The sequence below is a fragment of the Heptranchias perlo genome, chromosome 1, assembly GCF_035084215.1.
Source record: "Heptranchias perlo isolate sHepPer1 chromosome 1, sHepPer1.hap1, whole genome shotgun sequence".
Taxonomy (NCBI): Eukaryota; Metazoa; Chordata; class Chondrichthyes; order Hexanchiformes; family Hexanchidae; genus Heptranchias; species Heptranchias perlo.
This window is the reverse complement of record NC_090325.1, coordinates 163,316,466-163,337,716: the sequence shown is the minus strand read 5'-3', so window position 1 is coordinate 163,337,716 and position 21,251 is coordinate 163,316,466. Positions and strand designations below refer to the sequence as shown.

The 21,251-nt window shown below is 42.5% G+C and overlaps 1 protein-coding gene across 6 annotated transcripts in view; it reads right to left on the bottom strand.

The window, feature by feature from the left end:
- kiaa1109 (KIAA1109 ortholog) overlaps positions 1-21,251 on the bottom strand; it is a 460,818-nt gene that overhangs the window by 416,347 nt on the left and 23,220 nt on the right. For all 6 annotated transcript variants that reach the window (XM_067993249.1, XM_067993258.1, XM_067993276.1 and 3 more), the window contains exons 4-8: positions 15,349-15,469; positions 11,906-12,022; positions 11,434-11,512; positions 8,850-8,914; positions 1,485-1,665 (exon numbers count right to left, since the gene is read on the bottom strand). In XM_067993249.1, the coding sequence (XP_067849350.1) occupies positions 1,485-1,665; positions 8,850-8,914; positions 11,434-11,512; positions 11,906-12,022; positions 15,349-15,451 (545 nt within the window). In that variant the 5' untranslated portion in view covers positions 15,452-15,469. The remainder of the gene's footprint in view (positions 1-1,484; positions 1,666-8,849; positions 8,915-11,433; positions 11,513-11,905; positions 12,023-15,348; positions 15,470-21,251) is intronic.

Here is a 21,251-nt window from a genome sequence, read left to right as displayed (position 1 = left end):
AAAACTTAGCGTCAAGCACTGAGCACAGGGAAGATAGTTTTCTATGTTCCTCAAGCAAGAGACCCATACCATTCTGATGCATTTCTCAGCATCTGGGTTAAAAAAAGGCATTGGAAATAGTCATAAAGCAAATTACCTGTACTCCCTCCCAGCTCAGTGGTCCACGGCTCAGTTTTTTCTTTAGGAGAGTTAGAAACTGACCTCTTGGCTCACCTTTTTCCTCTAAATCTAATTTTGACAATACTGGCAAAGAATGTCCCTCCATTGCTCCATTCTGTTCAATCTCTATGACTGACTTGAATTTTATCCCCCCAACCACTTCTGTTGGATCATCTCCTCTTTGGGCTCCAGTAAGGCCAGTGGTTCTGATGGCATCCCTCCCCCCCCCCATTATCCTCAAGGGCTGTGACCTCTGAATTTTCTCACACCCCATATTATTTTTTAAGTCTCTCCTTTTTAATTGCTGGTGAAACCTGTAAATTCGGAACACCTAAGGGACTTACATCCGATGTCCTTTATTTGCAGGTGTTCCTATTTTCAAAATGGACATTGTATGTGCAGTACATTATTTGGGACGGTCAATGTGTGACTTTTTTAAAAAAGGTGTCCCTTTGTACAGATTTCACTGTTCTATTATACCCTTGGTTCCTCTGAACTGTGCACTCTTGTTCCTCCTAAGCCCCAAATATGTTGCACTATACACCCTTCCTGCTCCTCAACTGAAATCAGGTCTGATAGGAAATTTTCCTATCTAACCCATTCTTTCCCAATACCTCAAAATTTGTGGAATTCTTTAACTCCCTCAGTTTTCCCTTCCTCCTATAATCTATTAGCCTTTACAACTCAAACTTTAAGCCACCTATTTATTATTATGCGATTTATCAAGTCTTCTCTCCTATTCTTTCAACCCAGATGGTGCCTGCAATACATGCCTTGACCCTTCACAAGTTTCTCAATAAAAACCCGAGAGGGAAGGAAAAGAGAGGAAAATATAATGATTTAAATGGAAAGAAAAGGTATCAAATGTTTCTGACTGGAAAAGAAACATTCAATATTAGTATCTTTCTGAAGGAGCTAAGATATATTAAAAACAATTCATAACATAATGCATTAGTGCTTTGGAGCACCAACGCATAAAGCAATTGGATATGGGTTTGCCCATAGATTCTCCCCCTCCCCTTCACATACCATAGTAAGCAACACAACTTAAACATATTCAAATGTTTCCCAAGTAAACCTTAAGGCACTTCTGTAGTTCAGATCACAGGGGACTGATGCTTGTGCATTATCGTAAGCTGTTTACATTGTAGAACTGCAGACCCACATTTTTGTTTTAGTAATTAGTATAAGGGAGCTGATTACAGCAGCGTAAACATAGGGATCTGGTTTAGGAACCTCACCCTCCAGTAGCTCGAGCTACATAACTGCCAAATGTAAAAGCACCAGTACGGAGCTGGCAAATACATTAAGCCTAGTTTCCATACCTTTCAAGTTTAGACTTTGCTTTCTCCCGGTTTTTCTTGATCTTTATATTTTCCCTTTTAGGAATGATTGTTGGTTCCAATCCAAACAGTTCTTGTAAATGTGCATACAGGTCATAACGATTGTAAACATGAAATTCAAAGCCATTCACTGTAATGTACAATCTAGTTTCTGCTTTTGGATCTAGAACAAAAACAAACAGTAGACACAATCTTTGTTAATGTAACACGTAAAGTGCCACTGCCTAAAAGTATAATTACAGACAAGTTATAAACTAGAAAACTGCAATTCTAAAACAATCCTTTTTTTAAAAAAAGAGCTTGGCTCCACAGTGATAATTGACTTGCCAAACCAAGAAATCACTCATACACTAGCATTTTTAATAACATTTTATTTAATATCAGCTTCAGCTCAGCAGTAATACTCTCGCCTGAGTCAAAAGCTCATGATTTCAAGCCCCACTCAAAGGACTTGAGCACATAGTCTAGGTTGACGCTTCAGTGCAGTACTGAAGGAATGCTGCATTGTCAGAGATGCCGTATTCCAGGAGACTGCCTGTACAGGTGGACATAAAACGATCCCATGACACTGCTCAAGGAAGAGCAAGGGAATTCTCTTGGTGTCCTGGCCAATAATTATCCCTCAATCAACACCTCCAAAAATTGATGAACTGGTCATTTACCTCACTATCGACTGAGACCTTGATGGTGCAAATTAGCCACCCGTGCTTTGCCTACATACAACACTGATTACACTTTAAAAAAAAATTAGCTGTGAAGCGCTTTGGAACATCCTGATGTTGTGAAAGGCACTGTATAAAATGCAAATTCTTCTTCCATCACAGATCTAAATACATACATACTATTGTAAAATGAAGCAGATATAGCATACTCCTGAGCTCCTCTTTACCTCTGAATGGAGAGATTTCCAACTATTACCATAATCCCACATGAAAGTTACATAACGCTTTACATCGCTAGGCCTCCTTCATCCCAAAGGTTATTCTTAATATCATATGTATGTTACAGCACAGGAGGGGGGCATTTGCACCACTGTGTCTGTGCCAGCTCTTTGAAAGAGCTATCCAATTAGTCCCATTCCCCTGCAAATTTTTCCCTTCAAGTATTTATCCAATTCCCTTTTGAAAGTCATTATTGAATCTGCTTCCACCACCCTTTCAGGCAGTGCATTCCAGATCGTAACAACTCTCTTTGTAAAAAAATGTTTCCTCGTTTCCAGAAGATGTTTCCATAAGAGTTTCTATGGCCTTGATAATAAAATGTACCTCCCAGCCCCACCCCACAATGAAGGGTTAAAAATGAAGAAAAAAAAACGGGGAAAGCGGCCCCAACCCACCGGGTACGCATCCTTTGCCGATTTTACGGCAGTGGGTTTCAATGTGAACGAATGTCCTGCCGTGGAAGCCCATATTTAAAATCGGGCTCTCAGTGCAATTGGGAGCCCAATTTAAATTTTACTGTTGATAAACAGGTTTCCCAGGGGGTGGGAAACCCGGCATTGAAAGGGAGGCGGTAGCTGCCAGCTCCACAATATAAGTGCCTTTTACAGCATTCCCTGCGGGCTAGGAGAAGCAGGAATGCTCCCCCTGGCCCCTCAAAGAAGTCTTTGGCCTCCTCTCTGCCATTCATGGCCTCTCTCTCCCTCTTGCCACAATAGCTAACCCTACCCTCCTCCCTCACCCCCTTGAAGACCGATGGCCTCTCTCACCAAGCCCCGACTGCAGCCGACCTCCCCTCCCTTTCAAAGGCCAACACTTTCTCCTCCTCCCCCCCATCCCCCAGATGCCGGGGAACGTTCCCAAGGATCCCCGGCTGCAGCCTCCTGCTGCTGGTTTTTCCCGCCCGGCAGTTGGCCAGGCTATCAATTTGACCGGCTGCCAGGCAGGAGAAGGAAGGAAAAAATGTTAATGAGGTCCAGCCATTAAATTCAGCAGGACCTCAAGCATTCCCATAAATATTGGGGCCTATGAGTCTGGATTCTTTTTCTGGGGTGAAATTGGCATTACAGCTAGGAAAACTGTGAGGGGGAAAAAATCTGAACCTGCAGGCTGCTCAGCTCTGTTAAATGGAAGAGGCAAGGTGCGGGAGTCGGAACCCGAACATGATTGACCAAATCTTTTGAAACATTAAATATTATTTGTCTGAAGTTAGAGGCCAAGAATGGTTGTGCTGAACTACATACAATACAAGCCAACTTGAAAAAGTGGTTATAAATCAACAGAAGAAAACCAACAGTAGAATTAAAGAGGTGCAGTGGACTGGTTTTTCACATCAGGAGCCTGGGGTAAAATCTAGCTCAGACTGGCTCCTGGCTGTAAAGGTACCACTTGAAAGTTGGGGTGATCTTAAACCAGTTCCCATTGAGCACAGATCTGAAGCACAAAAAATACCCTAATTTGGCACCAATCAGCATTATAATTCAGTATGGCTGATGTGGGAAAATGACAATAGTGCAGAGTAGGGTGCTCTTCTGAGGGAGAGGTTGATGTACCTCATTGGGTAACAGTAGCTGGAGTTTTATTTATCATAAAGTACTGTATACCATTAGGTGCAAACAAGTGACAAGTATTTCACTCTTCAGCACTACCATCTCCCACTTTGATGAGCGCAAAATAGAAACAAATAGAGAGAATATAGGTTAATAAAGGAAATTTCTTTATATAAAGCTTCAGTATTTTGGGAGTTAATTTAGAATGGGTTCACTATTCGTGGTGCCTAAATCAGACCACTGACTGTTCAAAGCCATGAATTTTTAACCCTTACATTACTAAGATCGGGGAAATAGCAGGATCCCAGAGCTAGCCATTTCTTTTATATATAGTATTCAGCTCACACACCATGACTCTAAAACAAATATCATAGTACAACTGCTCCAATGCCAGCAGTAGCTTTATAATTGCACAATTGACTGAATACTACTAAAAAAAAATCAATCTGCTTGTTCTGCTATCCCTTCCTCCTCCGTTTCTCTTGTTCCCCATTCTCGCTTGTGTTACTCTTTAACTTTAACTTAACTTACTATCTAAGCTAACCTAATCTGATGTGTTTCAACCATTCTTTCTAAAACTTTTTTTTTCTCCTTTCTCTTGTCCATTTTGGAGCAACTTCCAAAACAATAGCCCTTGATTGGCTCAAAATCCACTCAGCCAATCAAACTCCCAAAGTAATACATAGAAATATATAGAAGTTACAACACGGAAACAGGCCTTACTCACCCTGTTTCCATATCCTTTCAACCACATTTCCTTCCTCCACTTAACCAATCTAACCTTGTATGTTAATACAGTTACTGCGTCAACCATCAACTCAAAGTGAATTTGACAACAATCTGCATAAAGAAGTTTCTCCTGTCCTTTATTCTAAATCTCAAATTTAATTTTAAATCTCTAGCCCCTCGTTCTTGACCCTAGTGCAAAGACTGACTTGGTGTCAAGAGTGGATGAGTTAATTTATCAGCAGCTACAGGGCTGGGCCATAGCTGAGTGAGTTAACTTCTGGAGACAATTAAGATTTTAAAAACAAAAAGTTCAATCAACCGTTTCAAAAATGAAGCGCGCGCAACACAGATCACGTGTCAATGATTTCAGCATTGGATTGGTTCATCACAATATTATTGACATTAACTACGTGGAAAGAACAAAATTGCATTTATATAGTGCCATTTACAGCCTCAGAATGTCCCAAAGCACTTCACAGCCAATTAAGTACTTCTGAAATGCAGTTAATGATGTCACGTAGGGAAATACAGCAGCCAATTTGCGCACAGCAAGGTTCCAAAATCAGCAGTGAGATAAATGACTAGATAATTTGTTTTCAGTGATGCTGGTTCAGGGATAAATATTGATCAGGACACCAAGCAAACTCCCCGGCTTGTCCTCCAATAGTGCCATAGGGTCTTTTATGTCACTGCGAGAGCAGATGAGGCCTTGGTTTAAATCTTATCTGAAAGACAGCAGCTTTAACAAAGTAGTACTCCCCAGTACTGCACTGAAGTTCCAGCCTAGATTATGTGCTCAAGTCTCTGGAGTTGGGTTTGAACCCATGACTCAGAGGCAGATCACTACCACCTAGTCAAGGCTGAAATCTAACTTATTCCTCAATTGCCTTTTACTATGTACTTTAAAGTAAAAATGTTACCAAGCACAACACTGTCATGTGGCAAGTCAGCATTTCATGTGTTCATGTTTGACATACTTTTAGTGGCTGCACGTTTATGCATTACTGCTCCCCAGCTCATCCAGAGGCAGACGGTATGTAACTCAGCTATCAGTTTGACACTTGTCACTTTCATAATATTTACCACACAATGTCAATAAAATTTAGTTCAAAGAAATTAGTAAAGAACTCCAACAATGTTCCTGAAAATAATCTTTCCAAATTTTAAATATATTTTGTGAACATGGCATTATAAATATTTGCTGACTGCACAATAACCCCCGACTCACTGGGATTGTTTTTATGTTAAACCTAAATACCCCACTGACATGAGCACAATAAAAATAAGTGACATGATAATGACTAAGTTTAAACATTTTAATGCACAGCTTTACTGTACAAATGCTATTGCACAAAATTCTGTTGTAGTTGGGATTCAGAAATAGCTTTCATTCCCATATTGTGTACCAAACCATCTTCATTCCCTCCCATCCCCCACACATTAAAAAAGAGAAAACTACTTTGTTTCTCTTTAAACAGCAAAGTCATAACATCATTGTGGGAGCACCTTCGCCAAAGGCAGCAGCAGTTCAAGAAGAAGACCCACCACCCCCTTCTCAAGGGCAATTAGGAATGGACAATAAATGCCAGCCTTGCCAGTGATGCCCATATCCCGAGAATGAATATTTAAAAAAAATACGCTGGCAACAGGTTAAGCTGAATAATAAGAACTGACTTTCTCTGATAACAGAGAAATTATGTTCATAAGAGAGGTCATGAAGGACCTTTCATGGACTAACTTTGATCTAAAGGCTCCCATACAAATTGGAACAAACCTGATCCGATTCAATCAAATCAGGCCTTTTCGGTACAATTCTGGTTATTTTAGTAGATGCTCTCTAAATTGACTACCAATGCAAATGAACATTAAAAGGAACTGATTCATGACCACATTTTATTCCCGCCAGAGTCTGTACTTTCCACTGGTCCATTTAATAAAGGTGTTTTTGAAATATTCAACTTGCACATAATTATTTTTGCCTCACCTCTGACATGCCCTCTCTTTCCATACACCATTCCCAAACCTAAAGTGCATGCAGGCAACTTGTTCCCAGGCATTTATCAATACCACAGATTACTTAGCACCATCCTTCGATAGTACAACTATGATCAAGAGCTCAGTCACAGGGAATCTCTACTCACTAAAAGAATCAAGACAGATCATATGGTATTTATTTCATAAGACAATTAAATCGACAATTATGAGGAAGCTGAAAGACCTCTTGGATTAGGGTCAGTTTTGCATTGTCCAGCTAATCAATGCTGATGGTGTTCCACATATTTCCTCTGATGAACAGCTGAACTCAAGTGGAGAAAAAGAAAATCTGACCAGTTTATTCACAAAGGTTTAAATGCTCAATGACCAGAATAAACACCTTCAAATTAACTTCACATATAAATAGAAATGATATAATTAAAAGGAGAAGGCATGGGCACACCCATATATTAGTGAACAGAAGTGGAGGAAAGGGAGTGCTCTGAATGGGATTTTTTTGTTCCAATTAAGAACACTATTTAACTCAGCTAAAGTGACTTTTAATTTCCCACAGCTCAATGCAGACCCACCAGTCAAACTATCAGGCAGCAAATCAGAGGCTTAAGCAAGCATATTTATTAAGTCAACAGCAGTTGATATTTTCTTCAGAACTCAATGTCGTTCAACATTGGTTTCGTACTGCTTTGCATTAGGCCTGTACTGATATTTAAAGTTGTTGGACTTGAAAACGATAATAAGTTGCATTTATATAGCACCATTAACATAGGAAGACATCTCAAGGAGCTTCACAGAAGCATAATCAGACAAACATTGACACCGAGCTGAAGAGGATATTAGGAGTGACTAAAAGCTTGGTCAAAGATATAGGTTTTCAGGGTGGTCAAAAGGAGGAGAGAGGTGGAGATTTAGTGAGGGAATTCCAGAGCTTCGGGCCTAGATGGCTGAAGGCACGGCTGCCAATGGTGGACTGAAGGGAGTGGGAGATGCGCTAGAGATCAGATCTAGAGGAATGCAGAGTTCTTGGAGGGTTGTAGATATGGAGGAGGTTACAGAGATAGAGAAGGGTGAAGCCATGGAGGGATTTGAACACAAGGATGAGAATTCTATATTTGTTGGCCAAGGTAGGTCAGCAAGCACAGGATGGGTGAGCAGGATTTATAGAATACAGGCAGCAGAGTTTTGCTTGGAGGGTGGAGGATGGGAGGCCGCCCAGGACAGCAATGGAATAGGGACAGGTTGGTAGAGTTAATTAACACACTGTCTTTCACTTCTGGGACCAGAGTCAAAGCTCACACAAAGAAGGGTCATCTGGGTCAAGAACTGGAGTGGGACAGTGCCTATGGAACCATATCTCAAAAAAAAAAGTCCCTTCAAGAGGGAACAGTACAAAAAAGGTGATAGAAAAAGATTTGCCATAAATAGTTGACCAATTATTTTTTTACATTGTGAGGAAACTAGTATACAAGTGTTTGGACACTCTCAATAGATATAATCAGTTTTATTACTAAATGATCATAATGATTCACCCTGTTTCAAATCAACATCATCACCTTGCTTATAGGAGTCTGCAGCATAGACTGTGCAGCCAGTTGGAATGACGTGACAATAAATGGATGTATAAATCACAACCATGTACTGCTGTGCATTCTTTAAGATTATTGTGCTAATGATTACTGTTACGTAACTTTTCAGAAAAGTGAGTATCAGCATTGCTGATGTTGGTGTGTGTACATGCATGAGTGCTAATGGCCTAACGATCTTACTCATGACTTTCTCAATTTGTAGAAAGGGGATGTGCAAACAGGAGGTCATTATATAAAGAGGTTAAACAGAGAAATGGTATTGGCATGATAACAAAACCCACATATGGCCATAATCAGAACAATGCACATTATGACCTTGCGTTTCCAATTAACTAACAGATGAGGCAGGTCAGTATTTTGCAGTTATGTATCTCAGGAATGACTAGACTCCTATGAAGATAGAAAAGGGGAAAGAGAATATATGCCCAGGCCATATGTTAATAAATGTACGCTAAACCATTAAACTTAAGAAGCCACACACTGTGTTAAGAAATAGTCACTACTCAACTAAGTTATGAATACCAAAGACAAACTACAGAATTAGAAACTCACCATGCTGCTTCTGTTTAGGATTGTACATTTTCCACCATCTGAAGATGAGAAATCCATCTTGGATTCTAGCAGAGTAAACATTGCAACAGAGCATACAACACTGGAGTAAGTAACACTTTTGTTTAATGTTCATTATGATAGCTGCATAACATTTGATTAATAATATAAACTGTTGAGTAATATAATCCACTTCACTAAAAACATTTTGTGCAAGTATTCAAAGATTTGTTATTGAACTTTGAAGCGTTGTATAGAAACATTTAGAGGATGCTCCCATGATGGCTCAATAGATAAAGGTAGTATTAAGCCATAAACACCAGAAGGTACAAGGTTCGATTTCTAGTCAGTGCTGAGTTAGCTGATCTCCACAGTGCAGTACTACAAAATGTCAGTGTCACAATATTTATTAACGACTTAGATGAAGGCATAGAAAGTCTCATATCTAAGTTTGCCGATGACACAAAGATTGGTGGCATTGTAAGCAGTGTAGATGAAAACATAAAATTACAAAGCGTTATTGATAGATTAGGTGAATGGGCAAAACTATGGCAAATGGAATTCAATGTCGACAAATGTGAGGTCATCCACTTTGGATCAAAAAAGGATAGAACAGGGTACTTTCTAAAGGGTAAAAAGTTAAAAACAGTGGATGTCCAAAGGGACTTAGGGGTTCAGGTACATAGATCATTGAAGTGTCATGAACAGGTGCAGAAAATAATCAAGAAGGCTAATGGAATGCTGGCCTTTATATCTAGAGGACTGGAGTACAAGGGGGCAGAAGTTATGCTGAAGCTATACAAAACCCTGGTTAGACCGCATCCTGGAGTACTGCGAGCAGTTCTGGGCACCGCACCTTCAGAAGGACATATTGGCCTTGGAGGGAGTGCAGCATAGGTTTACTAGAATGATACCCGGACTTCAAGGGTTAAGTTACGAGGAGAGATGACACAAATTGGGGTTGTATTCTCTGGAGTTTCGAAGGTTAAGGGGTGATCTGGTCGAAGTTTATAAGATATTAAGGGGAACAGATAGGGTGGATAGAGAGAAACTATTTCTGCTGGTTGGAGATTCTAGGAGGAGGGGGCACGGTCTAAAAATTAGAGCCAGACCTTTCAGGAGCAAGATTAGAAAACATTTCTACACACAAAGGGTGGTAGAAGTTGGGAACTCTCTTCCGCAAACGGCAATGGATACTAGCTCAATTGCTAAATTTAAATCGGAGATAGATAGCTTTTTGGCAACCAACGGTATTAAGGGATATGGGCCAAAGGCAGGTATATGGAGTTAGATCACAGATCAGCCATGATCTTATCAAATGGCAGAGCAGGCATGAGGGGCTGAATGGCCTACTCCTGTTCCTATTTTCCTATGTCCTGGACAGGGGGACGGGGAGGGAAGTCAGCAAGGGTTCCCATTCCCAATTGATATCCAGTGACTCCTGTTGGAAAGTGCACGTGCACAGACACCAGGCGAATACTGGGACTCAGCTGCGGTGTCCTGAACAATCAAAGAGCATAACTCAACAGGCATATTACAGCCAATTTATAATTGGCAGGTGTGGACAAGTAAGTTTAAAAATCAAAAAGCGTAGACAGCACAACAGACGATCAAGACAGAACAGTGATGAATCAACCACTCTATCTAGTCCACAGAAGCAGGTGAGTTAACTCCCTGTAGTGCAATAGTGCAAAAAAAAGTATCTCTCAGGCGGTTCTCACACCTCTCCTGGTGGTAGCAGAGTCTTAGGATCAGATCCAACTGCCCTGTTACATGCAGTGGGTACGGGGACCAGGAGACAAGGGAGAAATTGGGGAGAAAATGACAGTATTTGTATCTTCTGACCAAAAATAAAATTCAAAGTTCCATTAAACACCCATACTCTAACCTCTATCTTAATCCCATATTCTAACCTCTAATACTGAATTACACTATATACACATCATCATCATCATAGTCTGTTGCTCCAAAACCACAGCCAGGATCTAGTATTATATTTATCTCAAAAACTGTACACAGAAACAAATAAAAGTCACAGAAATTTAATAACAACCCAGTACTGCTGAAAACTCTGATTAATATTTTAGCCATTTCTCAGACATTATTCCAGGCTTTAATAAGTACAAAGATTACAATAAATGCTACATAATAATATAAAATAAAGATGATTTAAAACAGAAAACATAGGTTGCAAATCCCAATATTTCAGTGAAGTAACACTAATTCTAATTACCACTACCCTAAGACTGGACCAAAGTGATCTTCAAAGCAACGTCTACAACATGGTATAAAGGAGATTGCAAATCAGAAAATTAACTAAAATTATAGTACAATGTATTCATTCCTTATATTTAGATTTTTTTTTTAAATGGAGTTCTGACTCACGTCATTCAAGGAGTCCACAACAAAAGTACTCGAGCACTATTTGCCACTTTGCACTCCATACATGTAAACGTCGGGAAAACACCTCAGGGCACCTGTTCCATTATAATCTGGACTCTATCCTTCAATTCACATTGCTTCTATTCAAAAGGAAATTCATGCTATAATTTTTTAACTTTCAGCTTCCATGTGAATCAGCTCTTACCTGATTGACATGTCTTCATTGATGTAATAAATTTCACGAAACATGACCTTTCCAGACAGCACAGAGAATGAAAATGAACCTATTAGAAGGGTAAACAATTTATTAGTTTGTCTGATAAAGTACCATTAAACAGTTTGTTAAATAGAATAGGAAGGAGCAAGATTTCATTTGTCATCTGTGCTCACAGGATATATGGCTCATATTTGAATAACTTAGTGCTCAACTGATCATAAAATTTTTCACATTTTATATTTCTGTTGTGTACCATTTCACAAATGTAAATTGATTGTAAGCTAATTTACATAAATATATATTCTAAAAATGTTTTTATATATTCTTTTGAACTGTACCAGCTTCCATAGAATGGCAGGGAAACAGAATATTTCCAATGAAAGAAAAATCCATTTGTCCTGACTCAAGGAAATCTTCAAACTGCCTCTGTGTAGGTGATAAACTAATAAATAAAACTTACCAATGTGGACATATCCATTTTTATAGAGTCTGTTGAGAACCAGTGTCAATATCAGTCCTAAATTACGGGAATTGTAGTAAGTCAGATAAATGATCCATCCACATGATAGGATTGTAGCTGTAAAGAAAGAACTTTCATTTATCTAGTATCTTATCACATCACTCAGGACACCACAAAATACTTCACATCCAATGAATTACTATTCGAAGTGCAATCACTGTGGGTAAATGTGGCAGACAATTGTATACAACAAAGTCCCATCAACAGCAAATGAGATGAATGACCAGTTAATCTGTTTTTGGCAGAGTTGCTTGAGGGAAGAATGTCGACCAGGGCAACAGAAGAACATTCTCATCTTCCAATAGTCCCATGGGATTTTTAATCTTCACTTGAACCACAGGCAATTTAACATCTCAGCCAAAGAATGGCACCTCAGACTATCTAGTAGTCCCTCCACACTGCCCTGGAATGTCAGCCAAGGTTATGTGCTCAATGCATAGAGTGGGGCTCAAACCCAAGAACTTTCTGACTCAGAACAAACTTCTGAAATGTTATAACAATCCTCAATTTACTCCTTAATAGATAGAAAATTCAAGAAAACAAGCACATGACATAGCATTTTGACATGCAAGCTAAAGAGAAAGTTTCTATTATAAATCAGAGTAATTTCCTGCAGAGATTATTCCCTATCAAATTTCAGTTCTATTCTTAAATTTACAGCATAATCCAGCCTTACAAATGTTTCTGTAAATGATTTAAACGGACTATAAAAACAATTTTAGAAACTAGTTTAAAAAAAAGTCAAACTTTTTTTTGTGATACAGTAGTGACCCATTACTGATGACTTGAGTGGCACAAACATTCTATAAACAAACAGAAATCCAATGGTCAGACACAACCCTCTCAGTCCAGCGTTGCAATTTCTGGAGTATAAACCTTAGCACACTAGTTCCACATATAAGGTTAAGCAAAAGCTTAGGACACTGGTAAAGGACACTTAACTATTGCAGTGCACTTATTATAGGATGACACAAGAAAAAGGAATGATTGAGAAAAAGAAAAATTTAACTCAATCACTTTTCGTGTACCCTAGTTTACTTCATGAGAAGGAAACTATGGTCATGCCACCAGAAGTGCAAGTAGCTACTGCTCATTCATCACCTTTCCTGAATGCGCTAACTTATATGGTGATACACATTCACATGGTCACCGACTGTTCTCCAATAGCTTGCCCAAGTAGCTATTCTTCATTTGAGATTAGGCAGTAACTGCTGGCAGGATATTTCATCGTGGAGAACATCACCGCTGAGCCCAATCCTGTCCTCACCCAACAGTCACAAAGCACCTCTCAGCAGAGGTCAATATATAGCCATCAGGAGCAGGAGTCCTCGTCCTCGTCCTCGTCCTCTTTCCCCAGGGGAACACAGGCCAATTGCAGCACCCTCACTGTTGCCCTAACTAAGATCAAGTACCTCAGCAAAGATCAGCAATCTAAGCTTGGAGTTTCTAGTTCCAGCCTGCATTTTTCAATCAGAGTTATTTTAACACTGGTTGCAACATTTATTTTAAATGGGTTACCATTGGCATTAAAATAACACCGACTGGAAAATTCAGGCTCTTGGCCGACATGTCTCAGTCAGGTTGACTTTACCAACTGAGCCATTGGGGGAGCCGCACAACAGATTTTAAAGCGGATTCAAACAGATTTACTGCATTATTAACAGTATACACAAGCCATTTATGCTCTTAAATTCCATTTATACTTACAGTTCTGCCTGCCTGACAATCAATGCGGCAAAGCTGACAAATTCCACCAGCATCAGCCATTTTTACTTATGTTGCCAATGGCACTTTGGTCTCAATTTTCAAACTGAGCCGGGAAGGGGGCAGGGGGTCAATATGAGGTCGGGAAACCCATTAGTACGGGTTTCCCGGATAGCCTTACGATTTTGATGTAGGAAGTTTTTTTTTCTTGGTTTCCCATCCGACTGACTGGCCTGATTGACAGGCTGGTCTCAGACGGAGGGGAGACCAGCCAGTGAGAAGACATCTGCAGGTAAGTCTTTGTTTGGGGGGAGGGGGAAGGGTCGGCCGGAGGGGGCGAGGTGGGGGGAGGGGGAAGGGTCGGCCGGAGGGGGCGAGGTGGGGGGAGGGAGGGTCGGCCGGAGGGGGCGAGGTGGGGGGAGGGAGGGTCGGCCGGAGGGGGCGAGGTGGGGGGAGGGAGGGTCGGCCGGAGGGGGCGAGGTGGGGGGAGGGAGGGTCGGCCGGAGGGGGCGAGGTGGGGGGAGGGAGGGTCGGCCGGAGGGGGCGAGGGAGGGTCGGCCGGAGGGGGCGAGGGAAGGATCGGCGCGGGGGGTCCGCGATCCGTGCAGGTATTCTTGTTGAGCTTGGGGGAAACACTCCTGCTCCTCCAGGCCCACTAGCTGTGCCTTTCTAGGCACTTACCTGCAGTCTTGGGCCTTCTCGCCTCCTTTCACGAGGTGTAAAACAGAAGGCCCAGGAATCCCGGCCCCCCCCCCCACCCCCCCCCCCCCCCCCCCAGGGTTGAAATGGGGAATTAGTTAAAAAATGTTGGCCTGAAGCCTCTTTGAAAGGTTTTAAGGCCCGACCGGAAATGGGTGGGTTGGAGGCGGGTCTGAAATGGTGGCAATTTTCAATGCCCCCCCCCCCCCGCCCCCAACCCACCCGTTTTTTACTTTGAAAATCGAGCCCTTTATATCTGGAGGCAGGCAGTGAAACCACGACAACCACCTTCACCCATCCCATCCCACCTCACCCCCACGGCCCCCACTCCAGGCCCCAGGACACTCTTGATACTTCCGGAGGAATACTTGGCACCTTATTTATATTGCAGCGCTATTTCCAACTGTAAAGTTCTAACTCCCAGGACACGTGGCAACGCTAAGCGCAGGACACCATGGGCCAGATTAAACTGCTTCGCAGGCCATATGTTTGACGCACCTGTTCTAGACTTAGGTAAGTGGAGGGTGTTCCTATGGAGGCAAGTGTTTCCACTTCTTATCAGGCAAGCAGAAATTCTACAGGTGCAGATTTTTCAGAAGATTGGTGTGGAGAGTCTTAAGCATGGTAGTGGGTTTCCACTTAAGACAGACAAATTGGTTGACTATTAAAAAAAAACTTTTTTTTTTATTCGTTCATGGGATGTGTACGTCACTGGCAAGGCTACCCAGCATAACAGTGACCAAGACCACCGCACCCCTGCCCCCCCACCACCACAACGAGGAGGAGAAAAGTCAGAGATGGTATCCACCTGATTGCCACAGAAAGCAAACATCTTCATGACTGAGCCATAAAGAATCCACTTGTGGTGGAAACTATAAAATCATTACTGGACTATTCAATGCCATTCCAAAAGAGAATAAAACAGGGAAAAAATATTAACAACAGCTAAAACAAAATTTAAAACAAATTTAAACACTCACCAACAAAGAGCCACACAACATTAGAATTATGCTCTGTTAGAAAACCTTCCAAATCTGTAAGGGATGGGACAATGCTCTCATTTTCTCTTGAATGATGTTCCATTATTGTGTTAAGTAGGAGCTGTGAGGGTGGGGGAGGCAGGAGGAGAGGGGGGGGGGGGGGGAAGAAAGAAACAAGTTAAACCTTTTAACATAAATGTATTTAAGAACATATTGAGTTGCATTAAAAGAAACTGTTCTAGAACGAAGCACCCGCTTACATAGCGAGGGATGCGGAAATCAATTTTTCCCCTCCAAAACACTTGTACACCTCATTAACATGTAGAAAAAATGCTATCAAAGTGTCATATATTGTCAAGGAGTCAATGAGCCAACAAATGGTCAGGCTATAGATACTTAAATATCAGCCTGTAAATTTAAAGTACAGTGACACCACAACATCATAATGACGAAATTGAGAATTGTCCAGAACACAACTACTCATGAATTATACTGCATTCCTCAAGCTAATTCTGCATACTGTTTGTTTGGTTTCTCGTAGACAGATTAGACAGAGGTAAATCAAGAAGCAGTGATTAGTTTTGAGGAGCTGCAAAAGGATGAGTTAGAGTAGGAGACTATGCAGTGAGCCTTGGCTTGAACAGTGACAATGCAGACTGCCATATTTGAAGCCTAGAAGGAATGGGAGAAAAAAAGCACAAAAGAAAACAGACTAAAGAATTTTGAGAACCGGAGGTGGGGGGAGGGGGGTGCGAGCGAAAGAGAGCGGGAGGGGAGAGAAAGAGAAGAGAGGAGGAAGAAAAAGAGCGATAAGGAGGAAGAGAAAGGGGAAAAAGTGGATGAATGGTGCTCAAATTCATTCTCAGTCCACTACTTGAAGGGAGCTGCAAACCCAGTTAATTTTTAAGTTCTTTAGCTCCTCTGTTAAAATAGTACCCATCCGGTATTATCGCCATGTGTAATTTCTAGCCTTGTATTTTTGAAAGGAACAGAATTATTACGCAGTCTGATGAGTGGATGGGGTTTGATGGTGAGTGGACTAGGTCATTGGAGAGACAAGCTACAGAGTGAGATACAAGATGGAGCCATGGAGAACCCCTGAGTTAATGGGCAAAGAATCAGAGGATGAACAGTCAACAGGTAAAGCAATTTGAGGGAAAACTAAGTGACCTGGAGTTTCCTCCCAGGGCGCAATCGGAAAATTGCACTAAAAATACGCCCATCTGGCCAAGGTGAAAATGAGCCCAAGTTTCCGAGCAAACTAATTAACATAAGCCCAAATGTTAAATCTCCCATGAATCAGCGCAATCAATGAGCGTAATCGTAACGTAGATGTAACAGAGCCAACGGGGCCTCAAGGTGCTAGGGTGGGGTAGTAGAAAGGTGAGGGGAAAAATTTTCCCCTTCAGAGTGAGGCTGGAGACTACAAGGTAAGCAACACTGATCTCTCTTTCCTGCAAACTTTTACAGTAATTAGGTTAAATTGCTCTATGGAGAGTCTGGAGTGTCTTTAACATTACCCTTCTTGCAGATGACTTAGTGACATGACTGCCCGCAAGATGGCCATTAACTTTGTGAAGGAGAACCTTCAGGCCCTCCTTGATAAGATCAAGTCAAGGCAGGTGAGGCTGATCGCCTCATCGGGGGTGCAGCCCTCACGGGCGGTGAGGAGCTGTATGTGGGTTGAGGTGGCTGAGGCACTCAGTGCCTTGTCTACAGTCCCCAGAACGGCAGGCCAGTGTCTTAAGAAGTTTAATGACCTGACAAGGTCAGGGAAGTAAGAAATTCAAATTCTCCAATAATTTCTGCCACGGTCAATCTGGTCGTCAAACTCAGGCGAAGAAACCGGAGCCGTGAACTGTCGGAGATGCCACAACCCCCCTCGCCCCTACCATAGATGCAGAGCAATAGCTCCTTCAATTGCTCTTAACACTTCTTAATCTTTTCCTTTTCTGTCCATTGAGGGTAAGAATGCACACGATGCCCATGAATGGGTTAGTGGTGGAGGGGATCTAAAACCTCCATCCATTTACCACTCCACCCCATGAGCAGAAGGCGGTGGAGCAGCTGGGGAGCCGCACCATCATGCTCATAGTGGCAGCTGAGGTTGGTGGGGTGAGTCCACAACCCGGTGAGTACCAGCAACCTGCTTCCGTGCAGGACAGTGGCACAGGATTGCCACAAACCCGCCCCCCACCCCTGACCCCCGCCCCAATAGGGATTCTGATCATTGGCAAGGGAAACCATTCTAATCCTCTGGTTTTCTCCCGGCAGGTCACAAGTGAAGAGCGAAGAAACACAGAAACATAGAAAACAGGAGCAGGAGTAGGCCATTCGGCCCTTCGAGCCTGCTCCACCATTCAATATGATCATGGCTGATCCTCTATCTCAATACCATACTCCCGCTCTCTCCCCATACTCCTTGATGCCTTTTGTGTCTAGAAATCTATCGAGCTCCTTCTTAAATTTATTCAGTGACTTGGCTCCAAAGCATTCAGTAGTAGAGAATTCCAGTGAAGAAATTTCTCCTCATCTCAGTCCGAAATGTCCTACCCCGTATCCTGAGACTGTGACCCCCCCCAGCCAGGGAGGGGAAACATCCTCCCTGCATTCAGTCTGTCGAGCTCTGTCAGAATTTTTAACGTTTCAATGAGATCCCCTCTCATTCTTCTAAACTCGAGTGAATACAGGCTGAGTCGACCCAATCTCTCCTCATATGACAGTCCTGCCATCCCAGGAATCAGTCTGGTGAACCTTTGCTGCACTCCCTCTATGGCAAGTATATCCTCTCTTAGGCAAGACCAAAACTGCACACAATACTCCAGGTGTGGTCTCACCAAGATCCTGTACAACTGCAGAATGACACCCTTGCTCCTATACTCAAATCCTCTTGCAATGAAGGCCAACATACCATCTGCCTTCCTAACTGTTTGCAGCACCTGCACGTTTGCTTTCAGTGACTGGTGTACAAGGACACCCACGTCCCTTTGTACATCAACATTTCCCAATTTATCACCATTTAAATAATACTCTGCCTTTCTGTTTTTCCTTCCGAAGTGGATAACTTCACAATTATCCACATTATACTGCCCTGGGGACTTATCAGCTTCCAGTCCCATTAATTTCTCCAGCACTATTTTTTTTTTACTAATACTAATTTCCTTTAATTCCTCCTTCTCACGAGTCCCTTGGTTCCCTAGCATTTCTGGGAAGTTATCTGTGTCCTCTTCTGTGAAGACAGAACCAAAGTATTTGTTTAATTGCTCTGCCATTTCCTTGGTCCCCATTATAAATTCTCCCAAAGGAGGAGGAGATGGAGTTGAAGGTGGATGATTCGGAGGAGAGTGCCAATGTATGGAAATGTGAGGCAGAGCAGCTCCCATGGGGAGAAAAGTGGGCCCTGGATTCACAATGCAGCTCATGCCCATAGAGCTCGCAGATAAGGGACTGACGGAAAGCCATGACTCCTCACCAATGCTCCTTCTTGGAAGTGTAGCCTCAACTCCATCCTAAGGCCACCCCCAAGCAGTGACAGAATCAACCGACTCGCCTCAGCCAGGCACCAGACAGATATAGATAACCATGCTCAGAGAGCAATTCAGTGCCACAATAGCTCCCTGGTGTCTGACTGTGGCGGAGTGAGATGTGGAGGAGGTGGAGGATGCATCTGCCTCCCTGGAGAGACTGGCCAGAAGGCAGCCACAGAGTGGTGAGTCAGCGGAGCCTGACTTATAGAATCATAGAAGTTTACAACATGGAAACAGGCCCTTCGGCCCAACATGTCCATGTCGCCCAGTTTATACCACTGAGCTAGTCCCAATTGCCTGCACTTGGCCCATATCCCTCTATACCCATCTTACCCATGTAACTGTCCAAATGCTTTTTAAAAGACAAAATTGTACCCGCCTCTACTACTGCCTCTGGCAGCTCGTTCCAGACACTCACCACCCTTTGAGTGAAAAAATTGCCCCTCTGGACCCTTTTGTATCTCTCCCCTCTCACCTTAAATCTATGCCCCCTCGTTATAGACTCCCCCACCTTTGGGAAAAGATTTTGACTATCTACCTTATCTATGCCCCTCATTATTTTATAGACTTCTATAAGATCACCCCTAAACCTCCTACTCTCCAAGGAAAAAAGTCCCAGTCTGTCTAACCTCTCCCTATAAGTCAAACCATCAAGTCCCAGCAGCATCCTAGTAAATCTTTTCTTCACTCTTTCTAGTTTAATAATATCCTTTCTATAATAGGGTGACCAGAAATGTACACAGTATTCCATGTGTGGCCTATCTATTGTCTTGTACAACTTCAACAAGACATCCCAACTCCTGTATTCAATATTCTGACCAATGAAACCAAGCAAGCTGAATGCCTTCTTCACCACCCTATCCACCTGTGACTCCACTTTCAAGGAGCTATGAACCTGTACTCATAGATCTCTTTGTTCTATAACTCTCCCCAACGCCCTACCATTAACGGAGTAGGTCCTGGCCCGATTCGATCTACCAAAATGCATCACCTCACATTTATCTAAATTAAACTCCATCTGCCATTCATCGGCCCACTGGCCCAATTTATCAAGATCCCGTTGCAATCCTAGATAACCTTCTTCACTGTCCACGATGCCACCAATCTTGGTGTCATCTGCAAACTTACTAACCATGCCTCCTAAATTCTCATCCAAATCATTAATATGAATAACAAATAACAGCGGACCCAGCACCGATCCCTGAGGCACACTGCTGGTCACAGGCCTCCAATTTGAAAAACAACCCTCTACAACCACCCTCTGTCTTCTGTCGTCAAGCCAATGTTGTATCCAATTGGCTACCTCAGCTTGGATCCCGTGAGATTTAACCTTATGTAACAACCTACCATGCGGTACCTTGTCAAAGGCTTTGCTAAAGTCCATGTAGACCACGTCTACTGCACAGCCCTCATCTATCTTCTTGGTTACCCCTTCAAAAAACTCAATCAAATTCGTGAGACATGATTTTCCTCTCACAAAACCATGCTGACTGTTCCGAATCAGTCCCTGCCTCTCCAAATGCCCGCAGATCCTGTCTCTCAGAATACCCTCTAACAACTTACCCACTACAGATGTCAGGCTCACCGGTCTGTAGTTCCCAGGCTTTTCCCGGCCGCCCTTCTTAAACAAAGGCACAACATTTGCTACCCTCCAATCTTCAGGCACCTCACCTGTAGCGGTGGATGATTCAAATATCTCTGCTAGGGGACCCGCAATTTCCTCCCTAACCTCCCATAACGTCCTGGGATACATTTCATCAGGTCCCGGAGATTCATCTACCTTGATGCGCGTTAAGACTTCCAGCACCTCCCTCTCTGTAATATGTACACTCCTCAAGACATCACTATTTATTTCCCCAAGTTCCCTAACATCCATGCCTTTCTCAACCGTAAATACCGATGCGAAATATTCATTTAGGATCTCACCCATCTCTTGTGGTTCCGCACATAGATGACCTTGTTGATCCTTCAGAGGCCCTACTTTCTCCCTAGTTACTCTTTTGCCCTTTATGTATTTGTAGAAGCTCTTTGGATTCACCTTTGCCTTATCTGCCAAAGCAATCTCATGTCCCCTTTTCGCCCTCCTGATTTCTCTCTTAACTCTACTCCGGCAATCTCTATACTCTTCAAGGGATCCACTTGATCCCAGCTGCCTATGCATGTCATATGCCTCCTTCTTCTTTCTGACCAGGGCCTCAATCTCCCGAGTCATCCAAGGTTCCCTACTTCTACCAACCTTGCCCTTTACTTTATAAGGAATGTGCTTACCCTGAACCCTGGTTAACACATTTTTGAAGGACTCCCACTTACCAGACGTCCCTTTGCCTGCCAACAGACTCTCCCAATCAACTTCTGAAAGTTCCTGTCTAATACCAT